Source organism: Hypanus sabinus, chromosome 13, assembly GCF_030144855.1.
Source record: "Hypanus sabinus isolate sHypSab1 chromosome 13, sHypSab1.hap1, whole genome shotgun sequence".
NCBI classification, from domain to species: Eukaryota; Metazoa; Chordata; class Chondrichthyes; order Myliobatiformes; family Dasyatidae; genus Hypanus; species Hypanus sabinus.
Genome location: NC_082718.1, coordinates 6,977,970 through 6,993,211, shown reverse-complemented (window position 1 = coordinate 6,993,211; position 15,242 = coordinate 6,977,970). Strand labels below are relative to the sequence as shown.

At 40.7% G+C, this 15,242-nt stretch overlaps 1 protein-coding gene and 1 long non-coding RNA gene across 3 annotated transcripts in view; one reads left to right on the top strand and one right to left on the bottom strand.

The window, feature by feature from the left end:
- Positions 1–15,242, bottom strand: part of LOC132403616 (uncharacterized) — a 331,526-nt gene that overhangs the window by 64,876 nt on the left and 251,408 nt on the right. The window lies entirely within an intron of this gene.
- The window catches only part of LOC132403613 (collagen alpha-1(VII) chain-like), a 414,548-nt gene that overhangs the window by 207,480 nt on the left and 191,826 nt on the right, over positions 1–15,242 (top strand). Inside the window, exons 58-61 of the mRNA XM_059987065.1 lie at positions 3,268–3,345; positions 8,173–8,238; positions 10,140–10,175; positions 13,660–13,698. Coding sequence (XP_059843048.1) covers positions 3,268–3,345; positions 8,173–8,238; positions 10,140–10,175; positions 13,660–13,698 — 219 coding nt within the window. The remainder of the gene's footprint in view (positions 1–3,267; positions 3,346–8,172; positions 8,239–10,139; positions 10,176–13,659; positions 13,699–15,242) is intronic.

The window sequence follows — 15,242 nt, the reverse complement described above, 5'->3', positions numbered from 1 at the left end:
TGTTTACATGCCAAATCCCTTCAAACTCTCAATGAAGTATAGTCGCCTTGTTTATGTTGGGAGCAGATTAGAACCTCCAAGATCTTGACATCCAGGAACTTGAAACTGCTCGCTCTCTCCACTTCTGATCCCTCTATAATCAATAGCTTGAGATACTGCATGATGCCGTCTCCAAACAAGACACCATCCATCCTGACACATTTCAATTCATAGTCATGACTTCAACCAGACTTGTTTGAAGAAAACCCTGCCCAGTTATCATCAGCATAAAACCTGTGCAACAGAGGACCCAACACACTACAGCAGTGTCACACTAAGATGCCCTGACCATATTTTGGTAAATCGGATCATTTGGTCGTCCTTTTCCTACCTGCATAGCAGAAGCTAAAGAGCAAAGCTCCAGAGATTAGGGCTTCAAAGAGGTAGTCATGGAAGGCAGAGGAGCGGCTATGGGATTGCTTTGAGTCAGGGGACTGGGCTGTGTTCAAGGACTCATCTGCAGAAAAACACTTGTAGACGAGTGTGTCCCTACAAAATCATTCAGAGTCATCCCCAATCAGAAACCCTGGAAGAACCATGAAATCTGTTGAGAGACAGACCAGAGACATTCAAGTCTTCTGACCAAGAAATTTACAAGAGGTCCAGGTGTAACCTCTGGAAAGCCACCTCGTGAGCAAAGCGGCAATTCTGGACTAAACTTGAATCAATGAAGGGTGACTTGAATACTACCACCTCTTATAAAGTTAAACCATGTAGCTTAGGGCTTTGCTGCAAGATGAACTCAATGCCTGCTATGTTCACATTGACTGTCAAAACATGGAGGAACCATCATGAGCTCCCACTGCCCCTGATGATCCTGTGATTTCAGTCTCCAAGGCTGATGTACAAGCAGCTTCAGGAGGGTGCCACAGTAGATCCATCTCATTAGCTCTTCACTCAACCCTGGAACATCTGGACAGCAAAGATGCATACATCAGGATCCTCTTTATCGACTACAGCTCAGCATTCAGTATCATTATCCACTGAAAATTAATCAATAATCACCAAAGTATTGGTCTCAATACCTCCTTGTGTCCTGGATTTCCTCATTTGCAGACATCAGTTAGTTCGGATTGGCAATATCTCCTTCACGGTCTCCGTGAGCGCAGGTGCACCACAAGGCTGTGTGTATAGCCCCCTGCTCACTTTACACTTATGACTGTGTGGTTAGGTGCAGCTGTAGTGCCATATTCCAGTTTGCTGTCATAGGCTGAATCAAAGGGGGTGATAAGTCAGCATATAGGAGGGAGACTGAAAATCTGGCTGAGTGGTGTCACAACAATAACCTCTCAATGTTAGCGAAACAAAGGAGCTGATTATTGACTTTGGGAAAAGGAAACCAGAGGTCCATGAGCCAGTCCTCACTGGAGGATCACAGGTGGAGAGGGTTAGCAACTTTAAATTCCTCTGTGTTATTATTTCAGAAGACCTGTCCTGGGTCCAGCACTTAAGTACAAATACAAAGAAAGCACAGCAGTGCCTCTACTTCCTTAGGAGTTTACAGAGTTTCGCCAGGACATTTTAAACTTTGACAATCTTCTATTGATGTGTGGTGGAGAGTAAATTGATTGGCATGGACACAAGTACCCTTGAATGAAAAATCTGACAAAAGGTAGTGAATACGGTCCAGGCCATCACAAGTAGAGCCCTCCCCACCACTGAGTACACCTACACGAAACGCTATGGCAGGAAAGGAGCCTGCATCATCAGGTACCCACCATCCAGGACGTGTGCTGTTCTCAATGCTGCCATCAGGAAGAAGGAACAGGAGCCTCATGAGTCACACCACCAAGTTCAGGAACAGTTATTATCCAAAGCCATCAGGCTTTTGAACCAAAGGGGATAGTATCACCCAACCTTACTTGCCCCCTTGTTGAAATGTTCCCACAACCTATAGACTCACTTTCAAAGAACTGTCATCTCATCTTCTCGATATAGATTGCTTATTTATTCTTACTATTTCTTTCTTTTTGTATTTGCACAGATTGATATCTTTTGCACAGTGGTTGAACATCCAAGTTTCAATGATTCTGTTATGGTTATTATTCAATTATGGATTTACTGAGTATGCCCACAAGAAAGTGAATCTCTGGGTTGTATATAACAGATTGGAAATAACATCTCCACCTCACTGACAATCAACACTGGTGCTCCACAGAGATGTGGTGCTTTCACTGTGTGGCTGGGCTTAGTTCAAATGCCATCTATAAATTTGCTGATGATACAACTATTGAAGGCAGAATCTCAGATGGTGGTGAGAGGCTGTACAGAGTGAGATATGCCAACTAGTTGAGGTGTGTCATATCAACAATCTTGTACTCAACATTAACAAGACTGAAGAGCTGATTGTGGACCTCCATAAAGGATAGAATGTGGGAACACAAACCAATCCTCATAGAGGGATCAAAAGTGGAGAGACTGAGCAATTTCAAGTTCCTGGGTGTCAATATCTCTGAGGATCTAATGTGGTCACAAAATATTGATGCAAATATAAAGAACACAAGACAGCAGCTATACTTCATTAGAGTTAGAGGAGACTTGGTTTCCTGTACCTGGCTAGAAGCTCAAAAGGAGTTTATTTGAGATTTGGTTTGTCACCTAAAACACTCAAAATATTCCAAAGATGTATCATGGTGAGCCTCCTGACTGTCTGGTATGGGGGGGGGGGGGGTGGTGGAGGGAGGGGGCTACTGCACAGGTTCGAAGTAAGTTGTAGAAATTTGTAAAATTAGTCAGCTCCATCATGGCTACTAGTCTACATAATATCCATAACATCTTCAAGGACTGGTGCCTCGGAAAGGCAGCGTCCACTATTAAAGAACCCCCCACCACCCAGTAGATGCCTTCTTCTCATTATTATCACCTGGGAGGAGGTACAGAAGCCCGAAGGCACACACTCAATGATTCAGCAACAGCTTCCTGCCCTCTGCCATCTGATTTCTAAATAGACATTGAACCCATGGACACTACCTCACTACTTTTTTTTAATTTTTTTGTGTTTTTTGTACTACTTAATTTAAATAATATACATACATATGCTTACCGTAATTCAGTTTTTAAAAAATATATTCACCATGTATGGCATTGTACTGCTACTGCAAAGTTAACAAATTTTGCAACATGTGTCAGTGGTATTAAATCTGATTCTGATTATATGGTCACATATACGTACTTTGATAATAAGTTTACTTTGAATTTTGATCTATTCCTCCTTTGTTTCCCCCTCAGGGTAAAGATGGTAAAAAAGGAGAGAAGGGGTCACCTGGCCCCCCCGGACCTCCAGGGCTTCCCTTACCTTCCAATGAGGTTTGTGAAGAAATGGCTTCCATTATCTTCAGTTCCTTAGAAGATTCAATCCTTCATTAATGGGCACCTCTGCACTGCTGCTTTTAAATGTTAAGGGAATAATTCAGATAGGGAAAACTGTGGGTTAGAATTATTCACATTTAAAAGCAGGTTTGGGCGAGGTACGTATCTGTAAGTTTCTTATTCTTTTCCTTCACTCTTTTGTCTCTCACTGCATAGGTAGAGCAGTGGTGTGTTCTTTGTGTGAGATGTACAAATTCTGGGAGACCTCCAGCCTCTATATCTGCAGCTCTTCAGAGAATGTGTCAAGGAACTGGAGCTGCAGCTCGATGATCCTCAGTTCAAATGGGAAACAAAGGAGATGATAGACAGGAGCTATAGAAAGGTAGTTGCGGGAGACAGGAAAAAGAGTGACTGTCAGGAGAGGGAAGAGAAATGATAGGCAGTACAATACCCCTCTGGCCATTTCCCTCAATAATATCTATACCATTTTGGATAGTGTTGAAGGAAACAACATTCTGGAGAGGGCGGGAGCATGTAGGGGAGGAGCTCCAGGGATCAGATCTCTGACACTGGTGATGTGGCTCGGAAGGGAAATGGGGTAAAGAGGACTTACAGTATCATTAGACAATTCCATAGTCAGAGGAGTAGACACAAGATTCTGTGCATGTGATAGAGGCACCTGGTTGGTATGTTGCCTCCCAGACGCCAGGGCCAGGGATGTCTTAGATTGGGTCCATTATATTCTAAAGGGGGAAGGTGTGCAGCCAGAGGTTTTGGTACATATTGGCACCAATAGGGCAAAATTACTGTCAGTGGGACGAGTTGGAGTGTGAAAGAGGAGACAAAATCAAAAAGGGTGACAGAAATTTTTATACCTATTTCAATCTATCCCAATTTTTATTCCTAAATCTTTTTTTGATTCCTTAGACTCTATTATTTTGTCATATCTGTGGCAGAATAAGCACTCTAGAATTAATAAAATCCATCACCAAAAATCTAAAAAAGAGGGTGGCATGGCTTTACCTAACTTTCGTTTATATTATTGGGCAGCTAATATACGTTGTGCTACCTTCTGGTCTTTCTTCCATGGCCAACCCGAGTGCCCTAACTGGGTGGCGATGGAGCTGAGCTCCACTAAAGAATTATCTATCTCTGCACTTCTTGGCTCTGCATTCCCTAGTAGTCTGCCCAGATCAATAGCTAATCCTCTTGTTAGACACACTTTGCGTATATGGGCTCAGATCAGGAAATGCTATGGTTTCCAGGGGTTTTCCATTTCCAGCCCTGTTGCTCATAATCACCTTTTTTTTTACCTACTACATACGATTCAGCTTCCAGGTTTGGTTTAGGAAGGGCATCAGACATTTTGACATCTTTTCATTGATAATCGCTTCTCTTCCTTTCAGCAGTTCTCTGTTAAGTTCAATCTGCCCAATGCTCATTTTTTTCAGATATCTCCAAATCCGACACTTTATTGCTCCTTTAATTCCTAACTTTCCTGAAATGCCTGCGAAAAATGCTATGGCCCTATTTCTTTCCATGAATCCACTAGGTAAAGGCTTAATATCAATTATCCGAGATAAACTAGCAGCCTTACGATGGGCCCCTGTGGATAAAATTAAAATGGCCTGGGAGCAGGATTTAAATATCTCCTTATCTGAGGAGAGCTGGGATTCAGTTCTCAAATCGGTTAACTCAACTTCTCTTTGTGCTCGCCACTGCCTCTTACAGTTTAAGATTGTTCATAGAGCCCATATGTCTAAATCTAAACTATCTCGATTCTACCCTAGCGTTAGTCCGCTCTGTGATAAATGCAAGAGGGGCGTGGCCTCTCTCATCCATACGTACTGGTTCTGTCCTAGCTTAGAGAAATTCTGGAAAGATGTCTTCACTACGTTATCGTGTATTCTGAATCAGCACCTAGAACCAAACCCCTTAATTGCTCTGTTCGGTTTTTGGGGCGAGACAGATTTATGTCTGGGTCCGACCAAATGCCGAATATTATCCTTTGCCTCTCTCCTGGCTAGACACTTGATCCTCCTCAGATGGAGAGATGTTGCCCCGCCCACTCGTGCTCAATGGCTTAACGACATCATGGCCTGTTTGGACCTCGAAAAAATTCATTATTCAGTTCTCAATTCGGATCTAAAGTTCCATAAGGTCTGGGGACCTTTTATCGAGAACTTTCATAACCTTCCTCTTGACTAGGGAGGGTTTTTTTTCTTTTCGGTCCCTTGCTTTCAGCTCCTTTTTTTTTCTGGTAGAAGGCATTATTATCCTCTGTTGCTGAGTGTATTCACAGTCTGGGAGTTAGGCTGTCCTGACTTATACTCTCTATATTGTGTTGTGGTTGGTCTGGAGTTGCTGTTGTTTTTTCTTGTGTTGTGGGGCTTGGGGAGGACACTAAGCTTACTTGTCTTTAATTTAGGTGCTTTTTTTTTGTTAAATTCTCTTCCTTTGTAGCATATTGTTATTGTATGCTTAATTTTGTACTGTTTTAATGTTCCTCATTGGGATTTGGGGTTTTTAATTTGTAAAATGTTTTGAAAAACTAATTAAAAAAATTTTTAAAAAAGATGACAGATATAGGATGAAGGCGTTATATTTGAATGCAGGCAGTACATGGAATAAGTAGATGATCTTGTAGTGCAGTTAGAGTTTGGCAGGTATGAAGTTGTGGGTATCACTGAGTTGTGGCTGAAAGAAGATTATATTTGGGAACTTAACATTCAAGGGTAAGGAGAGGCAGGTAGGCAGAGGGGTTGGCATGGCTCTGTTGGTAAAAAATGAAATCAAATCCTTAGAAAGAGGTGACATAAGATAGGAAGGTTTAGAATATTTGTTGAGGCTTAAATACAGACCTCCAAACTGTAGCCAGGATATGGGCTACAAATTACAATGGGTAACAGAAAAGGCACATCAGAAGGACAATGTTACGATAGTCTTGAGGATTTCAATATGCAGGTAGATTGGGAAAATCAGGTTGGTGCTGGATCCCAACAGAGAGATAATGAAAGAATTCACTGCCACTTGAGAGGGAAAAACTGGTCAGATATATATCAGTATTACTATGGAATAAAGGGAATCATAGGGCATTAGAGATGATCTGGCCAAAGCTGATTGGAAGGGGCATTAGCAGCAAAGGCTGGAGTTTCTGGGAGCAGTTTGGAAGGTACAGGATAGATGGATCACATGGAAGAAGTAATATTCTAAAGGCAGGATCATCCTGAAACCATGGCTGATAAGTGAAGTCAAAGCCAACATAAAAGCAAGAGAGAGGGCCTATAATAGAGCAAAAATTAGTGGGAAGTTGGAGGAGTGGGAAAATTATAAAAACCACCAGAAATCAACTATAAAGCCATAGGGGGTAAAAGATGACATATGAAGGCAAGTTTCCTCAAAGAGGAAACCAAAAGTTTTTTTTCAGATATATAAAGAGTAAAAGAGCAGCAAGAGTAGCTATTGGACAAACTGGAAAATGATGCAGGATAGGCAGTAATGGGGGACAAGTAAATGGCGGATCAACTGAATAAGTGTTTTGTATCAGTAATGATTAGCACAACATTTTACAGTACCAGCAATTCGGGTTCAATTCCCACTGCTGCCTGTAAGGAGATTTTCTGTTCTCGCCGTGACCACATGGGTTTCCTCTGGGTGCTCTGGTTACCTCCTACAGTCCAAAGATGCACTGGTTGGTAGGTTAATTGGTCATTGTAAATTGACCTGTGATTTGGCTAGGATTAAATCGGGGGATTGCTGGGAGCACCTCGAAGCCTGGATGGGCCTATTTTGCATTTTGGCAGAAAGAATAAGAGCATAGACTATTTTCTAAATTGGAGAAAATTCAAAAATCCGTGGTATAAACGGACATGGGTTCTTCATACCGGGTTCCCTAAAGATTAATTTACAAGCTGAGTCAGTGGTGAGGAAAGCAAGTGCAACATTAGCATTCATTTTGAGACAACTAGAATACTAAATCAACTATGTAATGATGAGCAACACACACAAAATGCTGGAGGAACTCCAGCCTGCCAAAGAGTTTCGGCCTGAAACATCGACTGTACTTTTTTTCACAGATGTTGCCTGGCCTGCTGAGTCCCCCCTGCATTTTGTGTGTATTGCTTGGATTTCCAGCATAACTGCAGATTTTCTCTTGGTTATGTAAAGATGAGGCTTTTTAAGGTACTGGTGAGGCCTCTTAGAGGACTGTGAGCAGTTTTGGGCACCTTATTTAAGAAAGGATGTGCTGACATTGGAGAAGATTCAGTGGAGGTTCACGAGAATGATTTTGGGAACAAAAGGCTTATTGAATGAGGAGTGATTGATGGCTCTGGGCCTTTACTGTCTGAAACTTAGAAGAATGAGGGAGACTTTTATTGAAACCTATCGAATGTTGAAAGGCCTAGACAGAGTGAATGTGGAGAGAATGTTTCTTGCAGAGGGGAGTCTGGAACCATTAGGCACAACTTCAGAATAGAGAGGTGTCCATTTAGAATGGTGATAAGGAGGAATTTCTTTCACAAGGTCGTGGTAAATCTGTGGAATCCATTTCCACAGGCAGCTGTGGAGGCCAGGTCATTGGGTGTATTTAAGGCAGAGGTTGGTAGGCTCTTGATTAGTCAGGGCGTGAAAGGTTACAGGCCGAGGCAACAGAATGGGGTTCAGAAGGAAATGGATCAGTATTATGAAATGGCAGAGCAAATTCAATGAGCTGAATGGCCTGATTCTGTTCTATGTCTTGTAGTAGTAAAAAAGAAGAAAGGCTTTTGTCCTTAACAATGCTTCAGTGAGTACAGAACTCAAACCGTTTTTATTTCATTTCAGGAGACTGTATTCAATTATACAGATTTGCCCTTCATTCCTTTGCCGGTTGGGCCCCCAGGAATACCAGTAAGTGATATCATTAACTTATAATGTTCATCAAGCCTATTATGTCTGTCAATATGCACATATTTATTTCAGTGAATAAGACCTATATTTCTTGTTCAATAACAAGATACTATGATTTACAACAAGCAAATGAGTCATGGAGCAATACAGCACAGATACGGGCACCTTGGGCCAGCTTGCCATGATGACTGTGATGCCCACGCACCCCTCTACACCTATCCTATTGAAGAGCCTGTCAAAATGCCTTTTAATTGCGTAACTGTACTTAATGGCAGTTCTCTTCATGTAACCACCACCCTTTATAAGGAAAAGCTTGCCCCTAGTTTTCCTTTAAATTACTTCCCTCTCACTTTAAACCTATATCCTCCATCACCCTTGGGAAACAATACTCTTAACTATCTACTGACTCTGTACCATTCATAATCTAAAATACTATAAGGCATCAGACTTCTACATTCCAGTGAGAACAAAACCAGCCTACTCTCTCTCTCTTGTTAAAACCCTCCATTCCAGGCCAACATCAAAGTGAATTTTTTAATGATGCCTCATCCTTTCTGTCATTGTGTGATTAGGACACAATACTCTAAATGTGGCCTTACTAATGTTTTATTCAACTGCAACATGATGTCTCAACTCTAATACTTAATACCTTGGTCTATGAAGGCAAGCATACCAAGTGCCTTCTTCACTACCCTTTCCAACTGTGTGACCGTTTTCTGCAAACTATGAATTGCATTGCCAAGTTCTCTACCCCTGCATCTATCTATGCATATCCCTGCTATTTACCATAGATGTCCTGCCAGTACTTGACATCCCAAAATGCATTATCTCACACCGGCCTGGATAATTCTTGAATAACCTTCACCTATTTTCGCAGTGCTGCAGCCTGGAATATTAGGTGCTTGTCTATTTGATAAAGTTCCTGTATAAGGTTCAATAACATGTACCTGAAGGACAAATGATATCATGCTGTTAAATGCTCTTGATTTTTGTCACCTAAAAGGGGTTTATGGGAATGAGACCTATATTTCCAAGCTTGCTTGGGCTCCAAATTGTCAATGAAAAGGCAATTGTTTAACTCAGTGGCTTGATATTCACATTCTAGGGGTTCTTGCAGTGTGACAAGACATTAAAAAGGTCTGGAGTGTGTAATATCCCTGCAGTGGATGAATGGAACTTATGACAGAAATTCACAACCTCACCTTCTCTTATTGTCAAAGGAAGGACAAGTCAGGTAACCTCAGATGTGCCATTATAGTGAAATTTTTCAAGAACGCAGAAACATCCAATTGAAATAATAAAGAGGGGAAGTACAAGAAAAGTCCATCTCTCAGCAGCCAAAGAACTGGTCTCCAAATTGCTGTGAGACTCCAATCTATCAAGAGGTACAATGAACATAATTTTACACACAACTCCATGAAAAATGCAGAGAGCAACATCACCCTATATGAGGCTTTTTCACATTATGGTAACCTTAGCCTCAGTCAACCTTGAGGGACTGTGGAAAATCCTTCTTAAAAGTGGCTGCCCTCAGAAATCCATCTCCATTCTTTACTGGTTGTGCTTCAATCACCATAGATCCAGTCCCAGTGCAGGCTGGGATCATTTAAAGCTTCAACCCTCTTCCCAGTCTTCCTTACTGTGTTACGGTTCCTAATATCCAACATACTTCCTGCTAGAATGGAGCTAAAGAGCAAAAGGAATGGGGAATTATTGAATCTCTGTCATTTCCTCTCAAGTATGTACACTTTCAAAGGTTAAGCCACCAGTATTAGTTTACATGTTCGTTAAAATGTAAGAAACAGAAGGAGCTGATAAGAATCTGTTCCTGTTGACACTCATTGTGATGATCATGAAGAATCATTCCAGAACTAGGATTCAATTTTCTGCTTTACCTACAGGGTGAAAAAGGAGAAAGAGGACTCAAAGGTGAACAAGTAAGTGGCTTTGTTGTGCTTTGGAAATTTTCTTTTATTAAATTTCGCAAGGTTTAATGTTTTTAAGATTCTTCTCGGGCTTCTACCTCAGTATAGGTTTCGATTTTAACCGATGTTTAGATTGACAATACTTGTACCTGGCTGGAAGCCCAGGCAGAGTTTATTCATGATAAACACTGGAAAGCACCAGATCCCCTTTTTAAAAAATCTTTTTGTATTAAAACTGGTACATTAGAGGGTACATGCCTTTAACTACTTATACTATTCTTAAAAGTATTAAACTTAAAGTCCATTCTGTTGTTTTGGGGTAACTTTGCTTGTTTGTAAAGTTAATATTATTCTGAGGTTGTTAGCTTGATAAAGGGACAAGAAGAAAGACTGCTTTAGGATGTAGACTTGTGATAATAAGTTGCACTAAGAGTGGAATGAAGTAAGTGATGAAATCAATTAAATTTAAACTATTCAATAAGAAATCATAAAGTTCCCTCAAAGTAAAAGTGTTCTCCCTGGAATCGAAATCAGTATCTTTCATCCAACATCAGGGTGGCGGGTATATACAAAGAGCTGCCGGAATAAGTGGTAGTGGCTGATACAGTTAGAACATTAAAAAAATACTCTTGGACAGGTACATGGATAGGAAAGGTTTACATGGATATGGTCCAAATGGAGGCCAACGGGACTAGCTCAGGAAGACACCTTTGGTTGGGTTGGATGAGGTTTGCTTCCATGCTGCATTACTCTATGATTCAGTGGCTGTCATTAAGCATTGAAAAGCAAAAAAAAAAACATAAGATACTGGCAATCTGAAACAAGAACATTAAAGGCTGGAGATACTCAACAGCCAAAGCAGTATACATGCAGAAAGAAACAGAGATAGTGTTTCAGAATATATGGATGTTCATCAACCATCAGCATTGTCTCTATCTTTCCACCACACATGCTCTGTGACCTGCTGAGTAATCCCAGCATTTTCATGTTAGTGCCGTTAAATGCTGGTGCTGCTCTTGCCTAGTAATTCAACATCTATGACAATTTATTCCAGTGCTATGTGAAAGAGGACTTCCTTTTGAAGTGATCAGCAAGAACAACAAAGAGCTGTGTAAACTTGACTAGGCAGTTTGCAGCATGAGTCACACTTGCATGTTAGAATCATTATTCCTGTTCAATAATACTCTCATTGTGCTATACTTCACTGGAACTCATAAAGATAAATTACATTACGTGTCTTCTATTCTTGCAGCATCACACCACCCATCTAGGAACTGATTTCCCCTCATCCGCCCATTTCAATTTTGACTTCAATCAGCTCTCTCCAAAAATTAGAAGAACTCCCAATTGCCTCTGCTCCTCACACTTTCCTCTCAATCTCTCAACAACATGTCCTTCAGTTCTCTAGATTTCCTGATCAGTTCCCTGAATGCCAACTTTCATAAACTCCCCTTGCTAGTTTTGTGACTCCTCCCCTCCAGAGGTTCCCCTGATGAAGGTCCCACTTCCACAAGAGGGCAATCTCTGGTTAACCAACCACCTGCCCCCAGATTTTCACTTGTCCAACAGTGCAGCACCCTACCCCCCCCCCCCCCCCCAGCCCTGCTTGTTTTTTTACATGCATTAACCGATAGAGGATAGGCCATCCATCTGTTTCTACAACCCAGGATTGTGAAGCCCACAATGGCTATGAAGAAATACAAATTTTGAAGTCAGATCAGGATTTCTTGAGATTTACCATAAGAATTGTTTCCCCTCAGGTGTGCTCAAAGAGGTTGTTGGTTAGCAACCATATAATTGCTTCTATTCCAAATCTGAAGTACAGGATCACAGACCGTGTTACACACAGAGTTGCGTAACTGGAGGTTAGAAAAAGGGTGTGATGAAAACTCTGAGATGTAGCTACAGTAATATTGCTTGAAATAGAAAGCACCAGAAGGTTAAGACTCCAGTTAAACTGAGTCTCTAACCATTGTCCTTCAAGGTTCCAAGATCTCCTCTGGCTCATCTTCAGTATATAGCACCAAAAAAGTACTTTGTTGTACCCTCCTGTTACATGGTTTCATGGGGTTTATATATGGTAAATACTTGAGTAAAAATAAAATCATCAACTTTTGCTACTCCCCATTACAGCCATTAATATCAGCAAGTCGTTCTTCTGCTGATGTGCCTCATTCAAGTTTGTGGATAACGGTATTGCTGTAGGCCGAATTAAAGTTGGTGATGAATCAGCATATAAGAAGGAGACTAAAAATCTGGTTGAGTGGTGTCACTCAGGTAACATCTTTATCAATGTCTGTAAGACCAAGGAGCTGATTACTGACTTCCGGAGGAGGAAACCAGAGGTTCATGAGCCAGTCCTCATCGGAGGATCAAAGGTGGAGAGCGTGAACTTTAAATTCCTTGATGTTATCATTTTGCAGGACCTGTTCTGGTCTCAGCATGTAAGTGAATTGCTTATCTAAGGTATGGATACACCAATGCTTTGAATGGAAAATCATACAAAGAGTAGTGGATATGGCTCTGTCCATCATGAATAAAGCCTTTCTACATGGACTGTTGTTGGAGGAAAGCAGCATCCATCATCGGGGACCCCCAGCACTTGGGTCTTGCTCTCTTCGCACTGTTGCCGTCAGGCGGAAGGTACAGGAGCCTCAGGATTCACAACACCAGATTCAGCAATAGTTATTACCCCTCAACCATCAGGCTGTTGAGCCAAAGAGGATAACTTCACTCAACTTCACTTGCTCCATCATCGAAACATTCCCATAACCTATGGATTCACTTTCATGGACTCTTCATCCCATGTTCTCACTATTTATTGCTTCTATCTTATCATTATTATTATTTCATTTTTTTGTATTTGCGCAGCTTATTGTGTTTTACTCACTGATAGAATCCCAAAGTTGGTGCGATCTTTCATTGATTCTGTTATGGTTATTATTCCATTATGGACTTAATGAGTATGGCCACAAGAAAATTTAGCTCAGGGTTGTATGAACTTTGGTAATAAATTTACTTTGAACTTCTTAACTTTTTCTGCTGGAAATATCAGCTTGGATTATTGCTCATGAGTCCTCTAGACAGTTTTTCTGCAAGCTCTTGCATTGGAATTATTACTGCACCTTGGATCTGGCACTGGGATTCTGGAGGTTACCACCCTTTGTTGTTACCCTTCTCTATGGTGATGCTTCCTAGACAAGGAACCATTTTACTCTTGCTACGTTTCTCAATTTGAGATTTGAAGGGGCCCTTTCACAGTGCTGCTGTTGCACCAGCTGCTCGTGCCACAAGCACAGAAGAAGTGGAGCACATGAAGGAAAATCTGACAGTTTGCTTCAGGGGGTGATCCTTTAAATCAGAGTTTCTACTTTTCTTTCATGCTAAGAATTAATAGTTTATGCCAATTGCTAAAATACTATTCTTTATGTGACTCATATTTGCTTCTCTCTACATTGCTTTTTTCAGTAGTCTCACACAAAGAATTTTATTTCAGGGAGACCCTGGACAGCAAGGAAAAGGAATTGATATCAAGGTATGACAACACCATAATAAATGTCTTATTTAAGATAACTATACCATCTAATATGTTAATACTTTTGCTGTCTCCTAAATCAAGCAAAATTAGTTTGTCATTATACAAAGTGACTGAAATTGGAGATCCGGCTAAAAATCTCTATTTTTGGACTCATTCCAACAGCCTTAAAAGAGTGCCATGCAGAACTGCATGCAATGTAAAATATCAATTCATCACCAGTAGTATCCTTATTCTCTCTTCAAACTACTATGATTAAAGTTTTAGAAGGATCATTTTCTTCTTATATTAATGACTTTCTGGGGCCATATTATTCAATTAATTGTGTTACCTAATGTGTAATTTACTCATTTACCTCCAGGAAGCCCCATCTGTCTTGTGCTTCACCCAAGTGATAACTCATGCCCTACTATCATAAAATACAAGCCTTTTTGATGTTATGGTCTTTGCTTCATCCAAGTGAGCCGCTAAAAATCTTTCTTGAAATTTATTAAGAGTAACCCTGTCTAAAAGAGTTGATTTTAAATCTTTGTTGGTGGGGAGAAGGTGCATATCCATTCACTAGCTTGCCAACAGTTCATTGTACAGGACACACATATGGTCAACTCTTTCGTTTGCACTTCTCTCTGCAGAATGCAGATACACTCTCCTCAAATGAAGATCTCACTTCCTGAGGATTCAGAGGTTAACCCCACAACAACTACTTTATTTGAGACACATTGACACCCAGAAAATTGTGGCATCATTATTTTCACCAGTTTAGAAGCTGAATTACATTGGGCTTGCAATCCTGAACTAAAATGGAAATTAAGTTTTAAAGATTTAGCTCTGAAATTATTTTTGTCATATGATAATCCCTGCACTCACGAGGCCTAACATTTCTTTTATATAGTTGTCCAGATGGAGTAACAGCAGAACCAACAGTGCTAAGTGCAAAAGATGACTTTGTAGCTGGGGGTCCATCTCAGTATTTGTATATCTAAATATTCCGTCCAAATACAAGCCAAAGTATGCTGCTTTTATTATGCCCAGCCTTAAAAGTTGGAAACCCACTTATTGTCTCCCAGGATTTATCCATCAAATCCTAATGTTTGTTGCTAATATAAAAACAAAGTTATTCCCTAATCTATGCTCAAGGAACCTCATAACATAGCAGGAAGTTATTTTCTCACTGTGAAAGAGCTACCCTATTAATCCTGCTTCTCTACTTTTTCCCTTCTCAACTGAATATACAGTTTTTCTTTGGAAACTATTATTAAGTCTGTATCCACCATCTCTCAGATAGGATATTCTGGATCACAATAATTCGGTGAGGATGTTTTTTTTTCTAGTCATCAACTTTGCCTCAAACTTGCACCTTGCCCTTAAATTCACTTGGTCCATTTCTGACACCTCTCACCCCTTTTTTGATCTCTCTGTCTCCATCTCTGGAGACAAACTGTCTACCGATGTATTTTATAAACCTACTGATTCCCGTAGCTATCTTGACTGTACCTCTTCCCACCCTGTCTCCTATTTCCTTTTCTGAGTTCATTTGTCTCTGC